At 42.1% G+C, this 20401-nt stretch overlaps 3 protein-coding genes across 4 annotated transcripts in view; 2 read left to right on the top strand and 1 right to left on the bottom strand.

Moving 5' to 3' along the window:
- The window catches only part of eml5 (EMAP like 5), a 35370-nt gene extending 21922 nt beyond the window's left edge, over positions 1-13448 (top strand). The window contains exons 18-44 of one of the 2 annotated variants that reach the window (XM_069535320.1): positions 29-222; positions 724-835; positions 1004-1131; positions 1768-1909; positions 2024-2176; positions 2972-3103; positions 3230-3318; positions 4419-4595; positions 4722-4923; positions 5007-5133; positions 5549-5563; positions 6560-6568; positions 7482-7560; positions 7842-7971; positions 8179-8277; positions 8625-8645; positions 8977-9150; positions 9241-9449; positions 9701-9858; positions 10184-10298; positions 10384-10572; positions 10686-10858; positions 11214-11376; positions 11465-11568; positions 11666-11819; positions 11919-12019; positions 12270-13448. In XM_069535320.1, coding sequence (XP_069391421.1) covers positions 29-222; positions 724-835; positions 1004-1131; positions 1768-1909; positions 2024-2176; positions 2972-3103; positions 3230-3318; positions 4419-4595; positions 4722-4923; positions 5007-5133; positions 5549-5563; positions 6560-6568; positions 7482-7560; positions 7842-7971; positions 8179-8277; positions 8625-8645; positions 8977-9150; positions 9241-9449; positions 9701-9858; positions 10184-10298; positions 10384-10572; positions 10686-10858; positions 11214-11376; positions 11465-11568; positions 11666-11819; positions 11919-12019; positions 12270-12306 — 3386 coding nt within the window. In that variant the 3' untranslated portion in view covers positions 12307-13448. Of the gene's footprint in view, positions 1-28; positions 223-723; positions 836-1003; positions 1132-1767; positions 1910-2023; positions 2177-2971; positions 3104-3229; positions 3319-4418; positions 4596-4721; positions 4924-5006; positions 5134-5548; positions 5564-6452; positions 6569-7481; positions 7561-7841; positions 7972-8178; positions 8278-8624; positions 8646-8976; positions 9151-9240; positions 9450-9700; positions 9859-10183; positions 10299-10383; positions 10573-10685; positions 10859-11213; positions 11377-11464; positions 11569-11665; positions 11820-11918; positions 12020-12269 lie in introns of those variants that run through there. The other variant, XR_011244668.1, reaches the window with a different exon arrangement.
- An 866-nt stretch (positions 13449-14314) lies between these two features.
- isca2 (iron-sulfur cluster assembly 2) lies at positions 14315-16318 on the bottom strand. The gene is made up of 4 exons (XM_020084782.2): positions 16100-16318; positions 15717-15882; positions 14996-15111; positions 14315-14905 (listed from the first exon to the last, which is right to left on the bottom strand). Exons 1-4 carry the CDS (start codon positions 16159-16161, stop codon positions 14731-14733), a joined length of 519 nt encoding a protein of 172 aa, XP_019940341.2. The 5' UTR covers positions 16162-16318; the 3' UTR covers positions 14315-14730.
- LOC109628040 (NPC intracellular cholesterol transporter 2) lies at positions 15805-19790 on the top strand. Its single transcript, XM_069535323.1, has 6 exons — positions 15805-15946; positions 17020-17182; positions 17417-17527; positions 18681-18788; positions 18875-19047; positions 19200-19790. Exons 3-6 carry the CDS (start codon positions 17446-17448, stop codon positions 19284-19286), a joined length of 450 nt encoding a protein of 149 aa, XP_069391424.1. The 5' UTR covers positions 15805-15946; positions 17020-17182; positions 17417-17445; the 3' UTR covers positions 19287-19790.
- Positions 19791-20401: the final 611 nt, after the last annotated feature.

Raw genomic sequence — 20401 nt, 5'->3', positions numbered from 1 at the left:
CACTTCCCACTGTCTGCTTCTCCCTCAGGTGGCGGCCTAATTGGGCGCAAGGGTAACATGGGGAAGACTGAGACTATGATGTGTGCTGTGTACGGCTGGTCGGAGGAGATGGTGTTTTCAGGAACATGCACCGGGGACATTTGCATCTGGAGGGACATGTTCCTGATGAAGACTGTCAAAGCTCATGATGGCCCTGTCTTCAGCATGCATGCTCTGGAAAAGGTATCACAAACCCCACCCTCTAGAGAGGAGGAGTTCTTCAGAAAGAAAGAAAGAAAATGAGTAGCCAGAGAACCAAGTATCAGATTTTTGCTTTTAATCACTTTTACCTGTAAATATTTCAACACCATTTGATGCATCATTTGAATAAAACTTCAAAACTTTCCCTCATCTGTTAACATGATTTACATCTGAGTTGCGTGAGATAGATTTTCATTGGCAACTGTCTCAAGAATATTGTACAATGTACAATGTTTATCATTTTGAACTTAAATGTAAATGCCTAGTTCTTTAGGAATTAAAATCAGAAACAAATGTTTTATCTATCCTTTCTTTTCTCTCATGATTCTGTTGTATCAGAGTCAATTACACCTGAAGTATAATTTTCGAACTTCTCCCTCTCACAGTTGATTGTATATAAAATGAAATATACTCCTGTCGGTGACATTTCCAATCAGCAGAGATCATTGCGGCTTTAAATGTGTCAATATTATGTCCCTGCAGGGATTCGTGACTGGGGGAAAGGATGGTATCGTGGCTCTGTGGGATGACACGTTTGAGAGATGTCTCAAGACCTACGCCATCAAGAGAGCTGTCCTCGCTCCAGGCTCTAAAGGTAAAAAGGTCACGCTGTTCTCAGTGGCCCTCTTCCGTCCTTGAAGCAGCTTCCATAGATCTAACATGACCATGCAACGCAAATCCATTTAAACATTCAATACTTTTAGCCGAAATGAAAATTGCCTCCTGTGTACTGGTTCAAGTTAAGGTCTCTGACTTTCAACAGGGCTGCTGTTGGAAGACAATCCCTCCATACGTGCCATATCTCTAGGCCACGGCCACATCCTGGTGGGGACAAAGAATGGCGAGATCTTGGAGTTGGACAAGAGTGGTCCCATTACTCTGCTGGTCCAGGTAAGATAAAGATAAAAGCAGCTCTGGGAGACACAGCAAGACCACTTAAGTAAATTCACAGGCAGTAATTAGACAAAGTAAAAGTTATTGATCGCCCTTTTTAAATGCTTACAAATATACAAGCACGTTCTGATGGAGAGGAATCCATTGAGACGAGAACCAAAGGATGTCTCACAATTATCTGTTTTATAAGTAACAGGCTCCCCATGCTGGTATCTTCAGGAAAACCATTAATGGAGTTTGTCATGCGAGAATTTTCTTTATTCTGTGATCATCATTGTAAGAGATTGTTGCCCTGTAACTGAAATTGTATTAAGGGGTTAACACAAAAAATAAGGAATAGAATTATAGCTAATTAGTAAAAATAGTAAATACAATTCAATAATAATTAAATAAATATACAATGAGAAAACTCTGGTTTATATTATAACTGTGTTAAAAGTATCCATTAATACGAACAAACTTTCCAAGGTTTTTTTAATATTATTATTATCATTGTCTTAAAGGTGCTCTGACTTGTAGTATTATTTAACTAGAATATTATTCACTTACGTTTTCATGGTTTTATCCCTTTGTCACCTAAGAATGAGTTGTCTGGCTCCAAATTGATTATTCCCGTGTTTAATGTGTCTGCAGGGCCACATGGAGGGTGAAGTGTGGGGCCTGGCCACTCATCCCCATCTCCCGCTCTGTGCCACCGTTAGCGATGACAAAACCCTGCGCATATGGGACCTCTCACCCAGTCACTGCATGCTGGCTGTACGCAAGCTCAGGAAAGGTGAGTCACATCTGCAACACGAGCATATGAGCATATTTTTTATGAGCGTATCTGTTCAGCCTGACAGGAAGTGCAGTGGTACCAGGGCGTTGACAAACACCTTGTCCTCCACAGGCGGCCGCTGCTGCTGCTTCTCCCCTGACGGCAAAGCCTTGGCGGTGGGTCTCAACGATGGCAGTTTCCTTATTGTGAATGCCGACACCCTGGAGGATCTGGTGTCCTTCCACCACCGCAAAGACATCATTTCTGATATTAGATTCTCTCCAGGTCTGTGCTTCAAAACTCAAACATTCAGTTCCTTTCCCAAGAACCAAAGAGGCCTCTGTGCCACTGTGCCCTTCAAAGCTTCTGAGTTTATGTGGGATGCTGTTCAGCAGGTAAACATGCCCACCCCCCACCGCTGTAAGTCAGGGAGATATTGCTGCAGGCGTGACCCAAATTAATGGCTTTCCGTGGTAAGGCCAGACGGCAAGACAGCAAGAGAGGAATGAGAAACAGTGGGGACAAACAAAGTGAGAGCTAGAAACTAAACTCCTAAACAAAATGAAAGGGATCCTGTTTCTCAACCCAACACCCTTCAATCCCTCTCAGTCGTCATCTTAGACTTAAATCAATGCGACTTAAATTAATGATCGGCGAATGGAACCGTGGTATCGAGGTCCCAACAATTTACATTTAAACAAACACTCAAATACAGGTGCTAACCAATCAAATTATCTGAACGTGGAGGCAGAGGAACCTGGCTAACATGCTGTGTTTTGGCTGTGGCTTCTATTTCACATCAGTTCGTTCAGAACCACCTTAAATGAAAGAATTCTGAAACTAGTTGGAATTTACTTTGATCTTTAAGTTTTATCCCTCTCCAGTGAGTGATTGAGACACTTTGGCTTCACTTTTGGGAGCTGTCATGTCGTCCATCTTTATATACAGTCTATGCGTTGCACCAACAAAGCCACCAGCCAACTGACAGACAGACTTGGTTTTAAAGGCTCGGTTCTGTTGATCCTTGGTTAAGATTGCTGGTGTGAAAATGTCTAACGCGTCTCTCTCTTGTTGACTCAGGTGTTGGGAAATACCTCGCGGTAGCATCAGGAGACACGTTTGTGGATATCTACAATGTAATGAGCAGCAAAAGGGTTGGAGTCTGCAAAGGATGCCTCAACTACATTACCCATCTGGACTGGGACAAGAGAGGTAGACATGCTTCCTTAAATGCTATTGTCTCAGGAAATCTTTTGTGAATCAAATGCCTTTTGAGCCTTGCTTTCAAAATGCCTCTCATAAAAACAGCACAACCCTCTGGGCTCCTTCACTCCACAGGAAAACTCCTTCAAGTCAACACAGGTGCTAAGGAGCAGTTTTTCTTTGAAGCTCCTCGTGGCAAGAAGCAGACCATTCCGTCCACAGAGGTAAGCAAGGAGAAAAGGCACAGGAGCAGCCGTTGTTATGGTGCCGCTGGCCCACATTTTCCCCCTGGGAGCAGAAGAGGCTCGGGGAAGGGCAGTGAAGCATTAACACGGCCCACTTTTCACAAGTGTCATTCTAATTTTGGCGGTGGATGTGAGATGGTTTGCGAATCCATTTAATACAGTGAGACGTTCAGACACTTTGCGAGGCACAAAGCGGAGCAGGGCATTAAGAAAATAAGGGCCAGAGATGATAGATGCTGCTGAGTCGAGGCTCTGTGGCACCTCAAATGTCCGCTATTACCTCTGCTCATCGGTCTCACCTCATCGTGATGCATACACTTTTCCTCACTTCCCATTTCTTACCCTCTTCTCTTGTGCACTCGATCACAGGATCGTCACTAACAGGCTGAGGCAGCAGTCTGTTCTTAGCCCTGTTTTACTTTTCTAATACTGTAGAATTTTAATGTGGCCATCTCAGCAGAAAACATTCTCAATTTAAATTATGTCTTCTGTCTACGGCCGACTTTTCCTTTGCATGCGGGAAGTCGTTAGCCAATAACAACAGGGTGAGCCAGCACACTCTGCTTTATTGGGAGGGGGTGGGTCTTAAAGAGACAGGAGCTAAAACCAAGTGTTTCAGACAAAGGCTGAAATAAGGAGCTGCAGCAATAGACAGTTTGAGGAAAGTACATTTTCTAGTAAAACATAAATTAAAACTATGAACCTGAATATGAGCATAATATGTCTCAAGTGACATTTTGTGTCAGTAAGTATTCTTCACATTCACTCTTCACTTCTTTCTTGCATTATATCAGACTTAAACTTTGATACACCTCTGATGTCTGTACGCTAGATATAAAGCTGAGGTAGCAGCTGCTTAGCTTAGCATACATAGCAGACTTTCCCCTTTGTCTACAGAGAGTAACACATTACTCCAGTAGTTGTCTCTCTCCATTGGCTGTTTTTAGCCATTATTATTATGTGATCTTTTTGGTCTGATGGCATTTCTGAAGTTGTCGTGTTCTATTTTGTTGCCCTTGTGTTTGATTAATAACTTTTTTGTAAATTGCACAAACTGACCAGATACTGACTTTGTCCAGGTGGAGAAGATTGACTGGAGCACATGGACGTGTGTCCTGGGAACATCAGTTGAGGGAATCTGGCCTGTGATCAGTGAGGTCACAGAGGTGACCTCCGCCTGCCTTAGTAACGACAGGAAGGTGCTGGCAACAGGAGATGATTTGGGATATGTCAAGCTCTTTAGATACCCTGTCAAGGTGAGACATGGACGGTCCACGTTTCTTAGTACAACCAGATTGAACGTCTCACGACTCAATGCTTTAAGGTTTATGTAAATGTTATGTTAATTGGTGTGTTGCATAATTGTTGTCCTTTTGCCACAGGGGAAGTACGCAAAGTTCAAGCGCTATGTGGCCCACAGCGCTCACGTTACCAACGTGCGGTGGACTCATGACGACAGTCTCTTGGTGACAGTGGGCGGGGGGGACACATGCCTCATGATCTGGGCCCATGAGCCCGAGGGCCACCGGGAATTCAAACAGTGCGATAGCGAGGAGTCGGACATCGAGAGTGAAGATGACGGAGGTGAGAGGCGATGAGAGCTTTTTTTTTTTTACTTGAGTTTCTGTTGCTTGAGAAAAATGTACACAGTTCCCGTCTCTCGTCAGGTTATGACAGCGACGTGACGAGAGAGAACGAGATCAACTACACCATCAAGGCCTTATCCACCAACATGCGACCCATGACTGGTGTGAAACCCCACTTGCAGCTGAAGGAGCCCTCTGTGGATGAAAGGTATTTCAAATGAGGCTGAGAAATGAAGAGTATTTATTTAAACATGCTGAGACTGTTGAGCTTCAGCCAGTCAAAGTACGAATAATAAGGCCTCCGCATCAAAATAAATCCATTCCTGCCTTTTTCAGTCAAAAACACTACCAGTCAAAGGTTTGAGAAACACCAATGTTTTTATTTCAACTTCCCATATTAATTTTATTTATTCTGTTTAATCAATTTTAAATTAAAAGACGCTTTATCTAATATTGAGTAACAGGTACTTATGGAGGTGCTGTTAAACTTTTGACTGGGAGTGTATCTATTCTCTCCTCTCTCTCCCTCTCTCTGTTCTTTTGAAATAACACAACATTCTTTGCTTTTCTTCTTTCCTGTCCATCTCTCACTATCCTGCTTCCTTCTTTACTTCCACATGAAGACAAGGGGTGGTCAGGTAAGCTCTGGTGTTAATTATGTTGATTTTGCACTGAAGATATAGAGCGTCGGGTGGTTGTAGTTAAAATGTGTGCATTGGCGAGCATAAACGTTGTGGTCACTGTATGACTTTTAAACATAGTGGATATCAAGGCTTCAAACATCAGGGTACTTCAGAGTGTGAAACGCGAGGTTTCAATGTGTGGTGGTTTGTTCGCTCTAGGTGAGTACACACATCGGCAGCACTTTACTGTTTTCCACATTCATCAGCCACAACAACCTGCTTCCTGGTTACACTCTTGTTATTGTTATCTTGTGTCCGTACAAACCAATCTGAAGCTAGAGCGACTTAGAAGCATGAGACAGATTCAGCAAATCATTGAACTGCTTTAAAGATGCTGATGTAAATAATGATTATAAATGTAAATAATAACTTGCACTTAGGTTACTATAAACATTGTAAATGCATTTTAATTGACTCAAACATTTAAATTAATTCACGTCTAGAACATATTTAGAAAAATATCAGTTGGAAAACAAAGTGTCCTTTGTTAAGTCGTATTAATTAACTTACTCCAGGGAAATAGTTTGATTAAAGTGGGTCAAGTTTTTTCTTCACACATCAAACCAGAAGGAAAATTGGAAATGCCTGAGATATTCTCGTCAAAAGCATTTTAAGGAGGTGTAGTTCATCTGACTTAAACACTATTTACACACATATCAGTTCTTTCCATTGTTGCAATGATTTTGTGCCTCAGGTTTATTGATTTATCAGATTGGTTTCCAGTTTAGATTTTTTGACAGTGATGCAGACATCCACGCATCTTCTGGGCAGCAGTTGTCATAGAAATGGACTTTGGTTGTCATGGCTACGTGCTGGTGCTGACTCCTGTATTTTGTGTCCTCAGCGGCTGTGCTGTTGTGTTGCGTGTGTCCAGCAGGCAGCAGTGAACGCTGTGGGAAACCTCTTTTTTTTTCTAATTCCTGTTTTTTCTTTGTTATTGCTGCCATGAAGAGGGTCAAGGTAAGACACTGAATGAGTTGTCCATTTCTTTTTCCATTTGTGGATATTTGTGGATTGAACTGAACTATGAATGTTTCCCATTTGTAAGATTATTAATTGATTTTCATATCCTTGTGTTTTAATACTGTATTGATTTACAGTCTGAATATGCCTGGAAATGGAGAAAGCGGCAGAAATTGACAATGTCATTGTGATATTTCATATCTACTGTCGCTTTTACATTGATTTTTGCTACAGTCCGACCTATTTATAACTTGCCTTTAAATGAGGCAATAGGAGTCTTTCAAAGATAATGGGTGTCTGCGTATATGTGCTTATATAAACACTGTTATTGTAGAGAATAAACAATACATAAAAGATGAGCAATTATGTTCAGGAGTTAAGTTTGTGGTTAAACTATAAAATGTCAAGCCACAATTAAGTTTCTTTGTCAAAAGGGTTTGTTAACAACATATATTAATATGTATATAAATCAGCCAATATATCAGTATTGGAAATGTTATACTCCCTAATATCAATATCACTATAAACCCCAAAAATCCATATCAGTTGATCTCTAACTTTTACCTTTGCCTCCTCCCTCCATAGACATATTCCCACTCTGTTGCCTGGTTCAAACATATTTCATTGCTTCACTGGTACAGACACTGTGTGATGCAAGAAGCTTTGACGTCTGATTTTTTTGTTGAACTTATTCCACCTTGATAATCGTGTTATTTCAGAAAAAAAAGGGGATTTTCATGGATTAAGAGATAAAACCAGCGTCTTCGTGTGTTTGTTTGCAAATACTCATGAAATGTTCTGTAGGACAGTCTCAGTGGTAAACATTGTCAAATCATTATTATCCTCATTATAATTATCAGCCTGATAAGCAGCTCCTCGGCCGCCCTCTTATCCCAGCTGTCTGTTTCAGGCCTCCTGTCAGCAGAGCGCTGCCACAGCCGGAGAAGCTGCAGACCAACAACGTCGGCAAAAAAAAGAGGACGATTGAGGTAAAAAGGACGTCACATCCTCACCCTGAAAACAACAAGCTAATAGATATGATACAGCTGATGAGTTTTATGTAGACAGAACAGAAGGTGGTCTCTAATGTGGTTATTTCAGCTGAAGACGCTGTGTGCTCGTTCTCTGTGCAGACGGCCTCTCGGGGGACTCTGATGCCTCTGTAATCCAATAATGACGTTCTCTCCATCAGCTCGCTCGGAAACATCTTCGTTGTCATGGCGTTGACCTTTGTGACTTTCTGGTGCTCTTTTATCCGACTCTCCCGCAGGACCTGGTGTTGGACCTGGTTTTCGGTTACCGTGGCAATGACTGCCGCAACAACGTGCACTACCTGAACGAAGGGGCGGACATCATTTACCACACAGCCTCAATTGGCATCGTGCTCAACTTGACGACCTGTAAGTAAGACAGAGGACTGCACCAGAAACCGTGCTAATGTGTTACCATCAGTGCTTCCTTCAGGCAAATATAACGTATACTGACTTCCTCTTTTTGTGTGTGTGTGTGTGTGTGTGTGTGTGTGTGTGTGTGTGTGTGTGTGTGTGTGTGTGTGTGTGTGTGTGTGTGTGTGTGTGTGTGTGTGTGTGTGTGTTCTTTTCTTCCAGCCTGCCAAAGTTTCTACGTAGAACACAGTGACGACATTCTGTGCCTGACAATCAATCAACATCCCAAATTCCCCAACGTGGTGGCAACTGGCCAAGTAGGTATGTCTGTGAAAAGTTGACCTCCTGTGTCAACAGCCGCCTCATTTCTCTTCCCTGTATCCTGTGTTGTCGACGTGCAGGGGGAATATAGTCCTTGACTGTGTCCATTACCCCGCTACTGCGTATCTGTAATATAAAGCAACTAATGAGCTAAATGATCCTTTTTGCACATATGGATAGTTGTGTGGTAGTTATCGTATTCTGCAATTTCTATATAAATCGTGAAGTTGAGACTACAAATTTTATTGGAAGTTGCTGGAGAAACAGCGTAGCTGAAAATTAAAGTTTCAAAAATTAACTAATAATATGTCTGCCTTGTCGATTAATCTGATTTTCCTTTATTTCAGGTGATACTGGTGACATGTCAGGTAAGGACAGAACTACATTAGACCTCATTCAAAAGTAAGAGGCGTGGTGTTTTTAACTCAAAGTAAATCTCATCTGTATTCTTTACATCTAGGGCCATCTAGTGGTCATCTGATTTGAAATATGTGTTCCCAATTGCAAACTTGCTTTATTCTTAATTTCCGGATTTTAATTATAAAAAATACAATTGAAATATATTGAAATATGTCTAAACTCTAACATTTACCATTTTAGTTTAATGTGATAGTTATTTTTGCAACAGATCCAAGGATAAATCATAATTTTAACTTCGCTGAGGTGATGATTAGTCTTCACTTTGGTTATTTCCGACAGCCACATCTCCAGCTATTCATGTGTGGGACGCCATGACTAAACAAACACTATCGGTGCTACGTTGTTTCCACTCGGGCGGCGTGTGTTCCGTCAGCTTCAGTGCCACAGGAAAGCTCCTGCTGTCTGTGGGCCTGGACCCTGAACACACCGTCACCATCTGGAAGTGGCAGGAAGGTAGAAAAACTAAAATCTTCTTTCAACTTTGCGGGATGATGGAATGAGGGAAAAGGTCACACTTTCATTGCACTCTGCTTTGTTTCCCAGGTGCCAAAGTGGCCAGCCGGATAGGCCACACCCAGAGGATCTTCGTGGCTGAGTTCAGGCCGGACTCGGACACGCACTTTGTGTCTGTGGGGATCAAACACGTGCGTTTCTGGACGTTAGCTGGTCGAGCTCTGCTCAGCAAGAAAGGAGTGCTGAGCACCATAGAGGACGCCCGGATGCAGACCATGCTGTCTGTAGCATTTGGAGCTGTAAGTCATTTCCACCATTATAATCTAATGTCTAATTGATCTCACTAAAGAAAACGTTTTGTTAAGTCTTTATATCGTTGCTTGTTCTTACTGCACATGACATTTTACCTCATGATTTGAATCTACAGACATTTTACAACTCATCTTATCTCAAACTTTCTGCTTTACTGTGCTGTGAATTGTGTTTTGTTGCACTGCTCGCTCTGCTCTCTATAGGCCACTAGATTAGTGCAGATTTGTTTTCTTTTCAGAATAACTTGACATTTACAGGTACCATAAGTGGGGATGTGTGTGTGTGGAAGGAACACATTCTAGTAAGAATAGTGGCCAAAGCTCACACGGGCCCCGTGTTCACCATGTACACCACACTGAGAGACGGCCTCATCGTCACCGGAGGCAAAGAAAGACCGTGAGTGCTCTTTGTTTGGATGAATTCACTTGAGCTCACATCAGTAAACAACACTATGCACATACAGGCTTAGTAGTGGACGGTAGCAGTGGAGTTCACTTTTATTATGTATGATCGACATTTGGTCATCTTTGTATCCAAATGACTGGAGTAACTCTTAAGTTTAAATATATATGAGAAAGAAAGATGTACTGTACATCATGTGATTCACTGTGTATTTGTTTTCAAGTCACTCACATCCTGTGTGCAGTAAATGTAGCACATGAATCACATGTAGCTGCAGTTTTCCTCAGTTAGTGGATGAAACAGATGTTTTTTTCCACAGGTCAAAAGAAGGAGGAGCTCTAAAGCTCTGGGACCAGGAGTTGAAACGCTGCAGAGCCTTTCGATTAGAAACCGGACAGGTCATAGACTGTGTTCGCTCTGTATGCAGAGGAAAGGTACTTAACAGATAATGTGGCCCTCAGTATCTGTATGCTGTATCAACATCTGGATTTTGACGTGCCTCCCTATGTGCTGCATCAGGGTAAAATCCTGGTGGGCACCAGAAACGCAGAGATCATTGAAGTAGGGGAGAAGAACGCAGCGTGCAACATCTTGGTGAACGGACACATGGACGGGCCGATCTGGGGTTTGGGCACGCATCCTTCCCGAGATGTGTTTCTGTCTGCTGCAGAGGACGGCACTGTTCGCCTGTGGGACATCCCTGAGAAGGTCAGCCGTGTTACCAGTCAACCTCTCACATACATATTTCATTTCACTCGGCTGTGTGGTGGAAATGTGAAGATTTTTTTGTGATTTTCTCGTGTTTCCTTGTGGGTAAACAGAAGATGCTGAATAAGGTGAACCTGGGCCACCCGGCACACACCATCAGCTACAGTCCTGAGGGGGACATGGTGGCCATCGGCATGAAGAACGGAGAGTTCATCATCCTCCTGGTTGCCTCCCTCAAAATCTGGGGCAAGAAAAGGGATCGGCGCTCCCCTATCCAGGATATCAGGTATTCATAGTTGAGTCTCTATTTAAGCAGCAGCTTGGATGTACGTTTTTATGTAATAATTGATTGGCTTATTCTGATTTGCCTCCTTGCCTGTTTTTTACCCTTGATTGGCTGCTCAACAAATATTCCACTAGTAATCAGCAATCCCCACCAACGAGTTAATGTACCAAATGGATGGGAATTAAAGCCAATAGATAAATAAACAGACAAAAAGCTGAGTTTTCTGTTCAGCACAAAAACATCAGAACTTCAGGAATCCAGATTCTGAAAGTGAAACTGTCAAACCCTCGTCTGTACAGTAAAATGTAACTGAGAGAACACAGGTCAGTTGTAGCTCTGCACGTGTCTCTTGCAGGTTCAGTCCAAACTCTCGTTACTTGGCCGTCGGCTCCAATGAGAGCGCCGTCGACTTCTACGACCTGACGCTCGGCCCGCAGCTGAACCGCATCAACTGCTGCAGGGACATCCCCAGCTTCGTCATGCAGATGGACTTCTCTGCAGACAGCACTTCCGTCCAGGTATGGAAATATCAGAGGTCCCCGTCAGCTTTGCAGTGAGACGTCATCGGCTGTTTCACCGCTGACCTCCAATGTGTTGTTGACTCAGATATCCACAGGTACCTATAAACGACTGGTGTACGAGGTGCCGTCTGGGAAACCGGTCACAGAGCAGTCCCTCATTGACAGGATTACCTGGGCCTCCTGGACGAGGTGAGGGTCGCTGTTATGAAACTGATACACACCATCAGTGCATGTGTAAAAATGTCTGAGCCTTAAATATCGTCACTCTCTCTGTCTCTGTCTCCAGTGTCCTGGGTGATGAGGTTGTTGGGATCTGGTCCCGTAACACTGACAAAGCAGACGTCACCTGTGCCTGTGTTTCCCACTCGGGCCTAAACGTCGTCACAGGCGACGACTTTGGGATGGTGAAGCTGTTTGACTTTCCATGTCCAGAGAAGTTTGTAAGTGTGATCGCTGTGTCTGTGCTGTAAAATAATATAAAGTAATTGGAAAAATGCCTTTTTAAATATGTGGATGTGATATATTTTTTTTTTTTTTAGGCCAAACACAAACGCTTTCTGGGTCACTCTGCTCACTTGACAAACGTGCGCTTCACAAATGGAGATCGTTTTGTCGTCAGCGCCGGCGGAGATGACAGAAGGTACAGAGGCGTCTAAGATTTCTTTAAATCAAGGCCTAGAATTTACACAAAGGGGCCAATTATATTCCTGTTAAATTCCTGATTCAGCATGGTGCACATTTAAGTCATTCATTCAGTTGCCAATCAGATTTCAGCTATGGCCAGAACCCTCTGGTCCTGCCCAGGGACTAAGGATTTAAATAAAAACTTTAAATGAGATAGAAATCAAATATTGAAAGACGCATCTTCCTCTTTGTTATGTCCCCTCTAGCCTCTTTGTGTGGAGGTGTGTCCACGCCCCTCACTGAGGACCACGCCTGGACCCTCCTGCCTCAGAAAGCTTCTCTCAGCACGGCTCTCCAGAGGAAAAGAATCAGCGAAAAGAAGCCACTTGAAGAAAAAGGAGGACAGACAGTGGCAGCTTGTAAATGAGGACAAGCAGTGATTCAAATCACTGCCTCAAAACTTGGTGCATGCATACGTGCGAGGCTCATTTTCATCACAGCATCAGTCCCGACTGTGAACACAGGCGGATACTGCTCTGACAGTATCGCATCATCACTGAGAAAAAAAAAAGGCATCCCTCTAACACAGTATGTGCATATCATTTTTTTTCAGAATGAGAGAATCTGTGTCCCACAGGCCTGTGAACATTTGTTACTGACAATGCCATTTTTTAAAAAACATGTAGCAAACTGAATTAGCCTTAATCTGAGTGTTCAATTTACGAGGGTTTGGATTCTTTTTGTATTTTGCTTTTTGAATCATGTAGTCGTGGGTTTGTTTGTTCTATTTTTACTGGTGATTCCAAATCCTGTGGCCTTCCACCTGAATGTAACATCCACTGTTACGTTCTGGATGTCAGCATGCCAAAGCATACTATGCACTGTACACCTGACCTGGTCACTGTGTTACCCTGACGGTTCATTTATGGTTCATGTGGCTGTGTTGTTGACTGGTTGACCTCAGACCTCCCTCCACAGTGTTTCCCCCTCATTCATGCCCGTTTGTGGGTCCTGGGTGTGCATGGCTTCCTGGAAGACAATCTGTCCAAACCAAAATCCTCAGAAAACTAAAAGAACAGTTGTAAAAAAAAAAAAAATTATTATGTTTTAATGCACAGTTGTGATTCTTTCAGTCACTTTTCAGTGTGCTGCTGCTGTATGATGTATTATCGTTGCGTTTTCATGAATATGAATGGTGTGACAGTCAGTCAGTGTTTTGTGTGTAAGCAGATATATTGCTCAAATGGAATGTTTTATCAGAGAAAATATGAAAAGAGCAAAACATTTGCTCCCTGTATTAAGACTAACTATGAAAAAAAACGTTGCTGCATATTTTGATTTACATTACTCCAGTGTAAATATCATTTGTAGATATTCTTTTTGTATATTTTTGGTGAGATGTTTCTTAAAATCCACTTTAATAAAAAAGGCAACCATGAACTTGAGCTTTGTCTGAAAAACATTTACTGAGTAAAAACATCAGCAATATATAACAGAACTGGAACTGCACTCAGTAGAGTGCATCCCTCCTAATAAAACCATATTTGTAAAACATATGTCCGATTTTTATGTGGATCCACACCAGATTGCACAAACTCATAGATATCAGTCCCCATAATGTGCCTGAATTGTTTCACCAAGATCCATGAATAACTCTGAGAAAACAGTGACAATGTCAAAAATGCCCTATCTCACAATGTTAAAGAAAGTGAAAAAGAATCCGCTCCTTTGTCTCCATCTGTGCCAAGCCTTTCTCATGTCCCAGTTTTCCACCTTGTGAAAACCACCTTGTTAGCAGAGGTAATGATTCATAATGCTGAGGAACCAATGTATTTAAACCAGCAGTGCTCAAACTAACCCTCAATCAATCATCAAGAAAGTTTCTTGCTGCTCTTTCATCACACTGATGTTATCAGGACGGTGTCAGTGCATCATGCGAGATCTATTTAAAACTACAAAGGCACTCAGGAGAGCACACACGTCCACCAGGGCCCGACAGTCCCCTTCAATTCAATCAAGCTGCACCACATTCCACACACTCAGAAATATATATTTTTTATCTAGACACATTAATTATTCTCTGGAATATCTTGAAAATGTAAAAAAAAATATGCACTCTAATTTTAAATAAAGTGATAAAAATATCCTGGATTTCCCCCTATGTATGGATCCCCACCAAATGCAATGGGTTCTGTCTTGGTGTTTGTGTAATGCTTCTGACAAACAGACAAACATGGGTGAAAACATAACCCCCCCACCATGATTAGTTTATAAAAACACCAATTTTCACACACGAAGAAAAGATGAACTATTTCATATTCACTCAGTTTTATTTAAGTTGAAAGAAATATAATTTAGCATATATATGTCCTATATACATCATTTACAAAACAAGGTAAGTCTATGCACTGAATAAATCCCTTCAATTTCAACAAAGTTGAATGTTGTGAACACTGTTGCCTGTCACCACCTGCAACGATTTGTCTTTCATTCACATCGGCAAAATTCACATTGAAAAAGAAAGCAACACATTATCTACCAGTTTGATTGTTGACACAAAATGTAATTATTAGCTGATGTGGGAGTTCAAAATATCACAGATAGTTCAAAATGAAATAATATTCAGAGTTAGCAGTTGATTTATACGCATATGTTGAAGATGTGTCTCTGATAAAATGGTAAATGTGTGTGTTCATTCATATTAATGCAGGTAACAGGAAAGCAGGGTCATAGTTTGACTGAGAAGGAGCTGCCACAGGAGCAGCCATGATCGGCTTGAGGATTCTTGAGAACCTGGAAGGCGGAGCGGATCAGCTCCTGGCTGAAGTCCACAGTGGCCCCTTTCACAAACTCCAGGCTGTCCTGGTCCACGATGATGCCCACGCCTCCCTGCTCAAACACTCTGGGTACAGAGAGGGACACGCGTGATTGGCTTTAGTGGGGATACAGTGTGGCTCTCAGGAAACAGTGACAGGAATCAGTGTCAGTTCACCTGTCGTCTTCATTCTTGTTTCCATCAACAGAGAACTTGTACTGGAACCCGGAGCAGCCTCCTCCCTCCACATGTATTCTCAGGTACTCGCCCTTCCCCATGATCTCCCCCAACCTCTGGTTTGAAAGAAGGGAGACAAGGCAAAAAGCACAAGAGCGTCAACACAACTTCAAAAGTCATTTTAGATTTCTACTGTACATTTGTTTTTTGACAATCACAGTCACTGGTGACTGTAAGTCACAGTGATGCTCATGATCCTGTACTGTCCGTCAACACATCACATACCAGATGACACCAGTCAGTTGGCTTTGATGAGACAAAACGACATTTTAAAACATGAGAACTAAGAAGTTCATGACTAGTCCTAACTTCGACAAAACCTAAATTGAGTTGCCACTCGTCGACAAACATTTACATCTGTTTGGAAATTTCTAACACAATACTGATCACTTGTACTCATAATATTGACAAAGTCTGTGTCCTCAGACCTTCATCATACACAATATGAGACTGTCAAAACATCATTGAGGCAGTGAGTGCAGTAACTGACAGTGTGGGAGTATTTCATTTCTTCACAGACACATATCTCAGATGTAGAGGAACCATGACACTTCATCATGAGGTCATAGGGCGTAGAGTTGTTTTATTTTAACACTGAAACGAACACTTGTCCAAACACAGACCCAAAGACCATGATGCTGAGTCATGATTATCTGCTGACCTTCACACATGACTCAGTGAGGAGCACTTTATCCTCAGGTGGATTTGACACCGATGGTTGCTGCTGGGCTGAGGCGCTGCTGAGGCGCCGGAGCCCCGCTGTGGTGTTGGTGGACAGCCGCTGGAGCTGCTGGTTCACACCGAGGCTGTTCAGCAGAGTCGAGGACCTGGACACCGTGAACACAGCGCGGGGATCAGATCGTGTACGAGCAGACGTGACTTGTAGTGTGTGTGAGTTAGCAGTAGCGTTAGCGGTTAGCTCGCAAGCTAGCTGGCTAAATTCAACACACAACTATTTCTCCGCTGAACATATTGTTTACATGGTAATATTTGGATCAGAGACATCTACAGTGACGTGTTCAATATTCAATAACTGAGAGTTACCTAGCGAAGCTCCACATTCTTGTCTTTGACGCAGCTATCATGGCTCCTCTAACGAATGACATCTTCCATAACAAATGCTCTTCAGCTCCACCTCCTTTACGTGACGAGGACACCTATCGCACTGTCATTGGCTTAAATGCTTGTCTGTTAACATAGATACGCCCATGTATCACAATGCGGCCAGTTGATTCGTCAATGTGCCTGCCCGTCACAAGGTATTGAGCTTTGATTGGATTTGACTGGATGATGTGTATGGGTAGTATTCCCCTTCGTTTTGCCTGTCAGGCACAGCTCCCCCCCACCCTCGACTGCACGCAGCCCTCAACAAGACCCACCAATCAAACAAGAGAGTAAAAGTTTATAGATAACTGGTTTAGTTTGAAATCGGAGGATTTAATCGCCAATAACAGCCCAGGAGAGGAGCTCCATACAGTGGCCGAGATGAACGCACTGCAAATTAAGAAAAAACATGCAAATAGAAAAAAACAGGAGTTCAAATTAAGAAAACAACTTCATCAATTTGACAACACTTGCACTGCGAAAAGTCAAAACACATGTAAATACAGACACATGCTGCAAAAAAGTCACAAGTGTAAGTACAGTAAAGTGAAGTTATTGAAGTCTGCTCCTCGTCAGTGGCGATGGAACTTCACAAAGCACTGAACTACAGCCAGGCTCATCATTTCTTTGAGTCCCATAGAAACATTTCAGGTGTCGTTTTTGCATTTTGCAGCGCATTTCTATATTTGCACATGTTGTGACTTTTTTGCAGCATGTTTGTGTATTTGCACATGTGTTTTGACATTTTGCAGCGCGTTGCTCTATTCTCACGTGTTGAGACATTTTGTAGTGCATGTATCGTTTAACTTGCTTAATTCGCAGTTATGTTTTCCATTTGCGCGTGTTTTCTTAACTTGCAGCGCGTTGAGCTCTCTCGGCCACCGTAGCTCCATGCCTGACAGGCCACATTTCGGGCAAAGCAAACACCGGGCTCTTATAAATAGGCGTTACCACGGCCTCGTGATGCAGCGAAATAAAGACGGGAGCACTTCCTGTGTGGACGGTGACTGAAGCTCCCTGAAGGTACAGCTGCTCTCTCAGATTCTTAGTTCTACTTTATTCAGTTATGCTGTTGACGCTTTATGTTGATTTGTCTTTTAACCTGACTGACTGTGTGTGTGTGTGTGTTCCTCGCTGTTAACGCTGTGATCTGTGACACTCAGGGACACAAACAAGTGATCACATGGTTGAGCTCTGACTTCTCTCACGGAATGTTCTGTGTTTTCCGTCTCTTCGTGTTTATTTCGCTCATCGCAGGTTCACTCAAACACAGAAGAGACTCGAACATGGACTTCCGGGCTGAGCTCGTGGTGGTCCTCTGCCTGATGGGACTCACCTGTGCGGTGCCGGTCAAGTTCTTAAACTGCGGTGAGCTCACCTGGACGTCACCCACTTCACTCCGCTCACCTCGTAAAGAGTCCCTGTTCACGTGGTTCAATCAGAACTGATTAGAAAACCCACTGATGAATGCTCAAGTATCAGGACAAAAGAAAAGAAAGTGTCCCTGGACACTGAGCAGGTCTTAACATGCGAGCTGTTTGTTCAAGCAGCTCTCCAAAAACACACACATTCCATTTAAACCATTGGAGAAGCCTGGTTTATTGAGTTTTCTCTGTTGCCTTAATTAACAAAGCAGTTTGAAGTTTAATTATTCACTTCTTAATTGTTTAAACACTGAATTGCACCTTCATTTGCACACATGCACTCGCACATGAACTACTCCCTTGCATGCTTTCCAGATTTTCCTCCATAGCAACAATCATAAGTTAACTGAGCTTGTGTAAATGTGGTTGTGCTCCTGCAATAAAAAAAAACCCCCAGTAAATTCTCCTTAAAATGATTTGAATCAGAGAAACAAGAATCCTTACAATGGAGCAGCATGGATTATGTAGTTTTATTTTAAATCGACAGTCAATTTTGACTTATTTACCCACTTCCTGTTTAATCGACCAATTGTTTCCACCCATCCAACTTTTTTTAAGTCTGGATCTTTGTTTATGCTCTTGCTCTGTGTGCAAGTCAACTGGAGTCAAGTTTCTTGTATGCTAAAAATACTTGACCGGTACACAGTAAACCCAATTACACTTACTGAGAAAGTGAAATCAGAATTTCAGAAATATTTGCTAATTGAAAAGAACTTAAAATTAATACACATGTATATTCAGACTATTGGATCAGTAACCCACATTTCTGTTGATCTTCTTTGATTAGAGTCTGTGGCAAATTCAGTGGATTGGATATGATTTGTAAAAAGCACACACTGGTCTACATAAGGTGTCACAGCTAACTGTACACGTCAGAACAAAAACGCAAGTGGAAGACGTGTGACATATTTTCTGTGGTTAAAAAGTGTCAGTTAAGAAATTCTAATATTTTTTGGAATCTACTTAATTAGCTTTTTTTTTGTAAAGAAATTGTGCCAATGTGTTTGTCTTCTCTAAAGAAAATGGAGAATATTTACACATGAGGGCAGCAGTAAATAATTTACCTTTTTTGAAAGTCTGCCTCTGTATTTCCTCAGGTTCCCCCTCTGGCAAAGTGTCTATGGTGGACATTAGCCCTTGTCCCAGTCAGCCATGCCAGCTCCACAAAGGAGAGGCCTACAGTGTCAATGTGACATTCAGCAGCGGTGAGAGGACAGTTTGCTTTTTTTAACTTTTATTTATCTTTTCCCCTCCATCTTTTGATTTTATTCTGTCCCATTTTATCTTGTAGTTGTGGAGAGCAAAACGAGCAAAGCAGTGGTTCATGGTATTATTGCTGGAGTTCCCATCCCTTTCTCCATCCCCTTGGACGATGGCTGCAAGTCTGGAATCCAGTGTCCCATCCAGAAGCAGCAGAACTATAACTATCTCAACTCTCTACCTGTGAAGGCAGTGTATCCTGCTGTAAGTACAACATGTGGCATTAGTAACAATCGTGTTAAAGGTTTTTGTTTTTTGTACCGATATCTCTCTCACTTCCTCTTGACTTATTTTTAAATGGAAAAACTTTGTCTCCTTTTGTTCACCACTAACTTCTCCTTTTCTGCATTATACAGATAAAGCTCGTGGTGGAGTGGGAACTGAGAGATGACGACAATGAAGACTTGTTCTGCATCAGGTTCCCAGTTCAGATTGTGAGCTAAACCTCAGACTGATGTATGTTTTGTTTTTTAAAAAAGGGATTCAGTGTTGAGTAAAAACCTAAAGAACTTAAATGATTCTAGATGAGGTCACATTTTATTCAATCATCAAATTGATTTTAAGATGCATTTCTCCCTCTGGTTTGCAAGAGTTTGCCGCGCACGCATCTTAAAATCCTGCTGAAAGAAAAAAACGGTCGATAATTGCTCTGATGGGCCGAACAGTTGATTTTAAGAGGCGTGAATGTAAAGGAAGAATACGACTGATATTTGTGTCAATGACCCGGCTTATCTACATTCCACTACAACGCATGTCCTGTCTGCCTGGCTGCTGTGTAGTCGGACAAGATGAACACTGTAGTTTTTCTTTACTAAAACGTTTGTAAAATTTCTTACTGACCTTGTGCTAATGTTTGAAAAGTAAATTCTAATAAAGAAATCTAATGTGTACCTAAGTTGCACTGTTGGAATAAATGTTAATCTTTAAAGAGTTACTAATCCCATAAACCGACTCGTCTCAATCTTGACATCGATGTGCAATTCTACACACTTTGATTTTGTGACCGGCTAATCTGGTTGCAGCTAATGTTCCCAACCGCCCCCTCGTATAAAAACAAATGTGGCACTTCACCAACAACTTGGGGGCAATGTACATTTACTGTGCGTTTCTGTGTGGTCATAATCAGAAAAACTCCTGACTGAGCAAAAAATTTGGTATATGAGTTATAAAGTTGCCAACGTAATCACTTATAAACCTATTAACATGATTTTACAATCAGCTGTAAACTGAAGCTTTCAATGTAAGTTTGTTAAATGTTACTTTTGTCACATGCAATCTGTGGCCGTCTCTCACAAACCATCTTTTTTTTCTCCACATGACTAAACTGATGAACACACTGAAATCGGAACAAAGACTTCATAGCTCGGGAAATGTTACTGTCTAGGGAGCACGTGAAAGCACAAAGTAAAAATAGAAAAAGTGCTGAAAGGACCAGTTAAACAGTTTGTAGTGTTCACCAGTCTATGAGGCAGCTGATGCACTTAATTTTCTTGATATTCAGTGTCCCCCAGAAGCTGCTGATGCTGTCACTGAGTACCAGTGAGGAAGTAGCTGTTTC

Source organism: Paralichthys olivaceus, chromosome 12 (assembly GCF_024713975.1).
Source record: "Paralichthys olivaceus isolate ysfri-2021 chromosome 12, ASM2471397v2, whole genome shotgun sequence".
NCBI lineage: Eukaryota > Metazoa > Chordata > Actinopteri > Pleuronectiformes > Paralichthyidae > Paralichthys > Paralichthys olivaceus.
Note: the sequence above shows the minus strand (reverse complement) of the source record. Positions and strands in the feature narration are given on the sequence as shown.

Coding starts and splice junctions, on each gene's coding strand:
- isca2 (XM_020084782.2), bottom strand. CDS start 16,161: ATGTCATTCGTTAGAGGAGCCATGATAGCTGCGTCAAAGACAAGAATG. Junction 15,883..16,099: donor AGAATGTGGAGCTTCGCTAG/GTAACTCTCAGT, acceptor CACGGTGTCCAG/GTCCTCGACTCTGCTGAACA. Junction 14,906..14,995: donor AACAAGAATGAAGACGACAG/GTGAACTGACAC, acceptor CTCTGTACCCAG/AGTGTTTGAGCAGGGAGGCG.
- LOC109628040 (XM_069535323.1), top strand. CDS start 17,446: ATGGACTTCCGGGCTGAGCTCGTGGTGGTCCTCTGCCTGATGGGACTC. Junction 17,528..18,680: donor GGTCAAGTTCTTAAACTGCG/GTGAGCTCACCT, acceptor GTATTTCCTCAG/GTTCCCCCTCTGGCAAAGTG. Junction 19,048..19,199: donor TGAAGGCAGTGTATCCTGCT/GTAAGTACAACA, acceptor TGCATTATACAG/ATAAAGCTCGTGGTGGAGTG.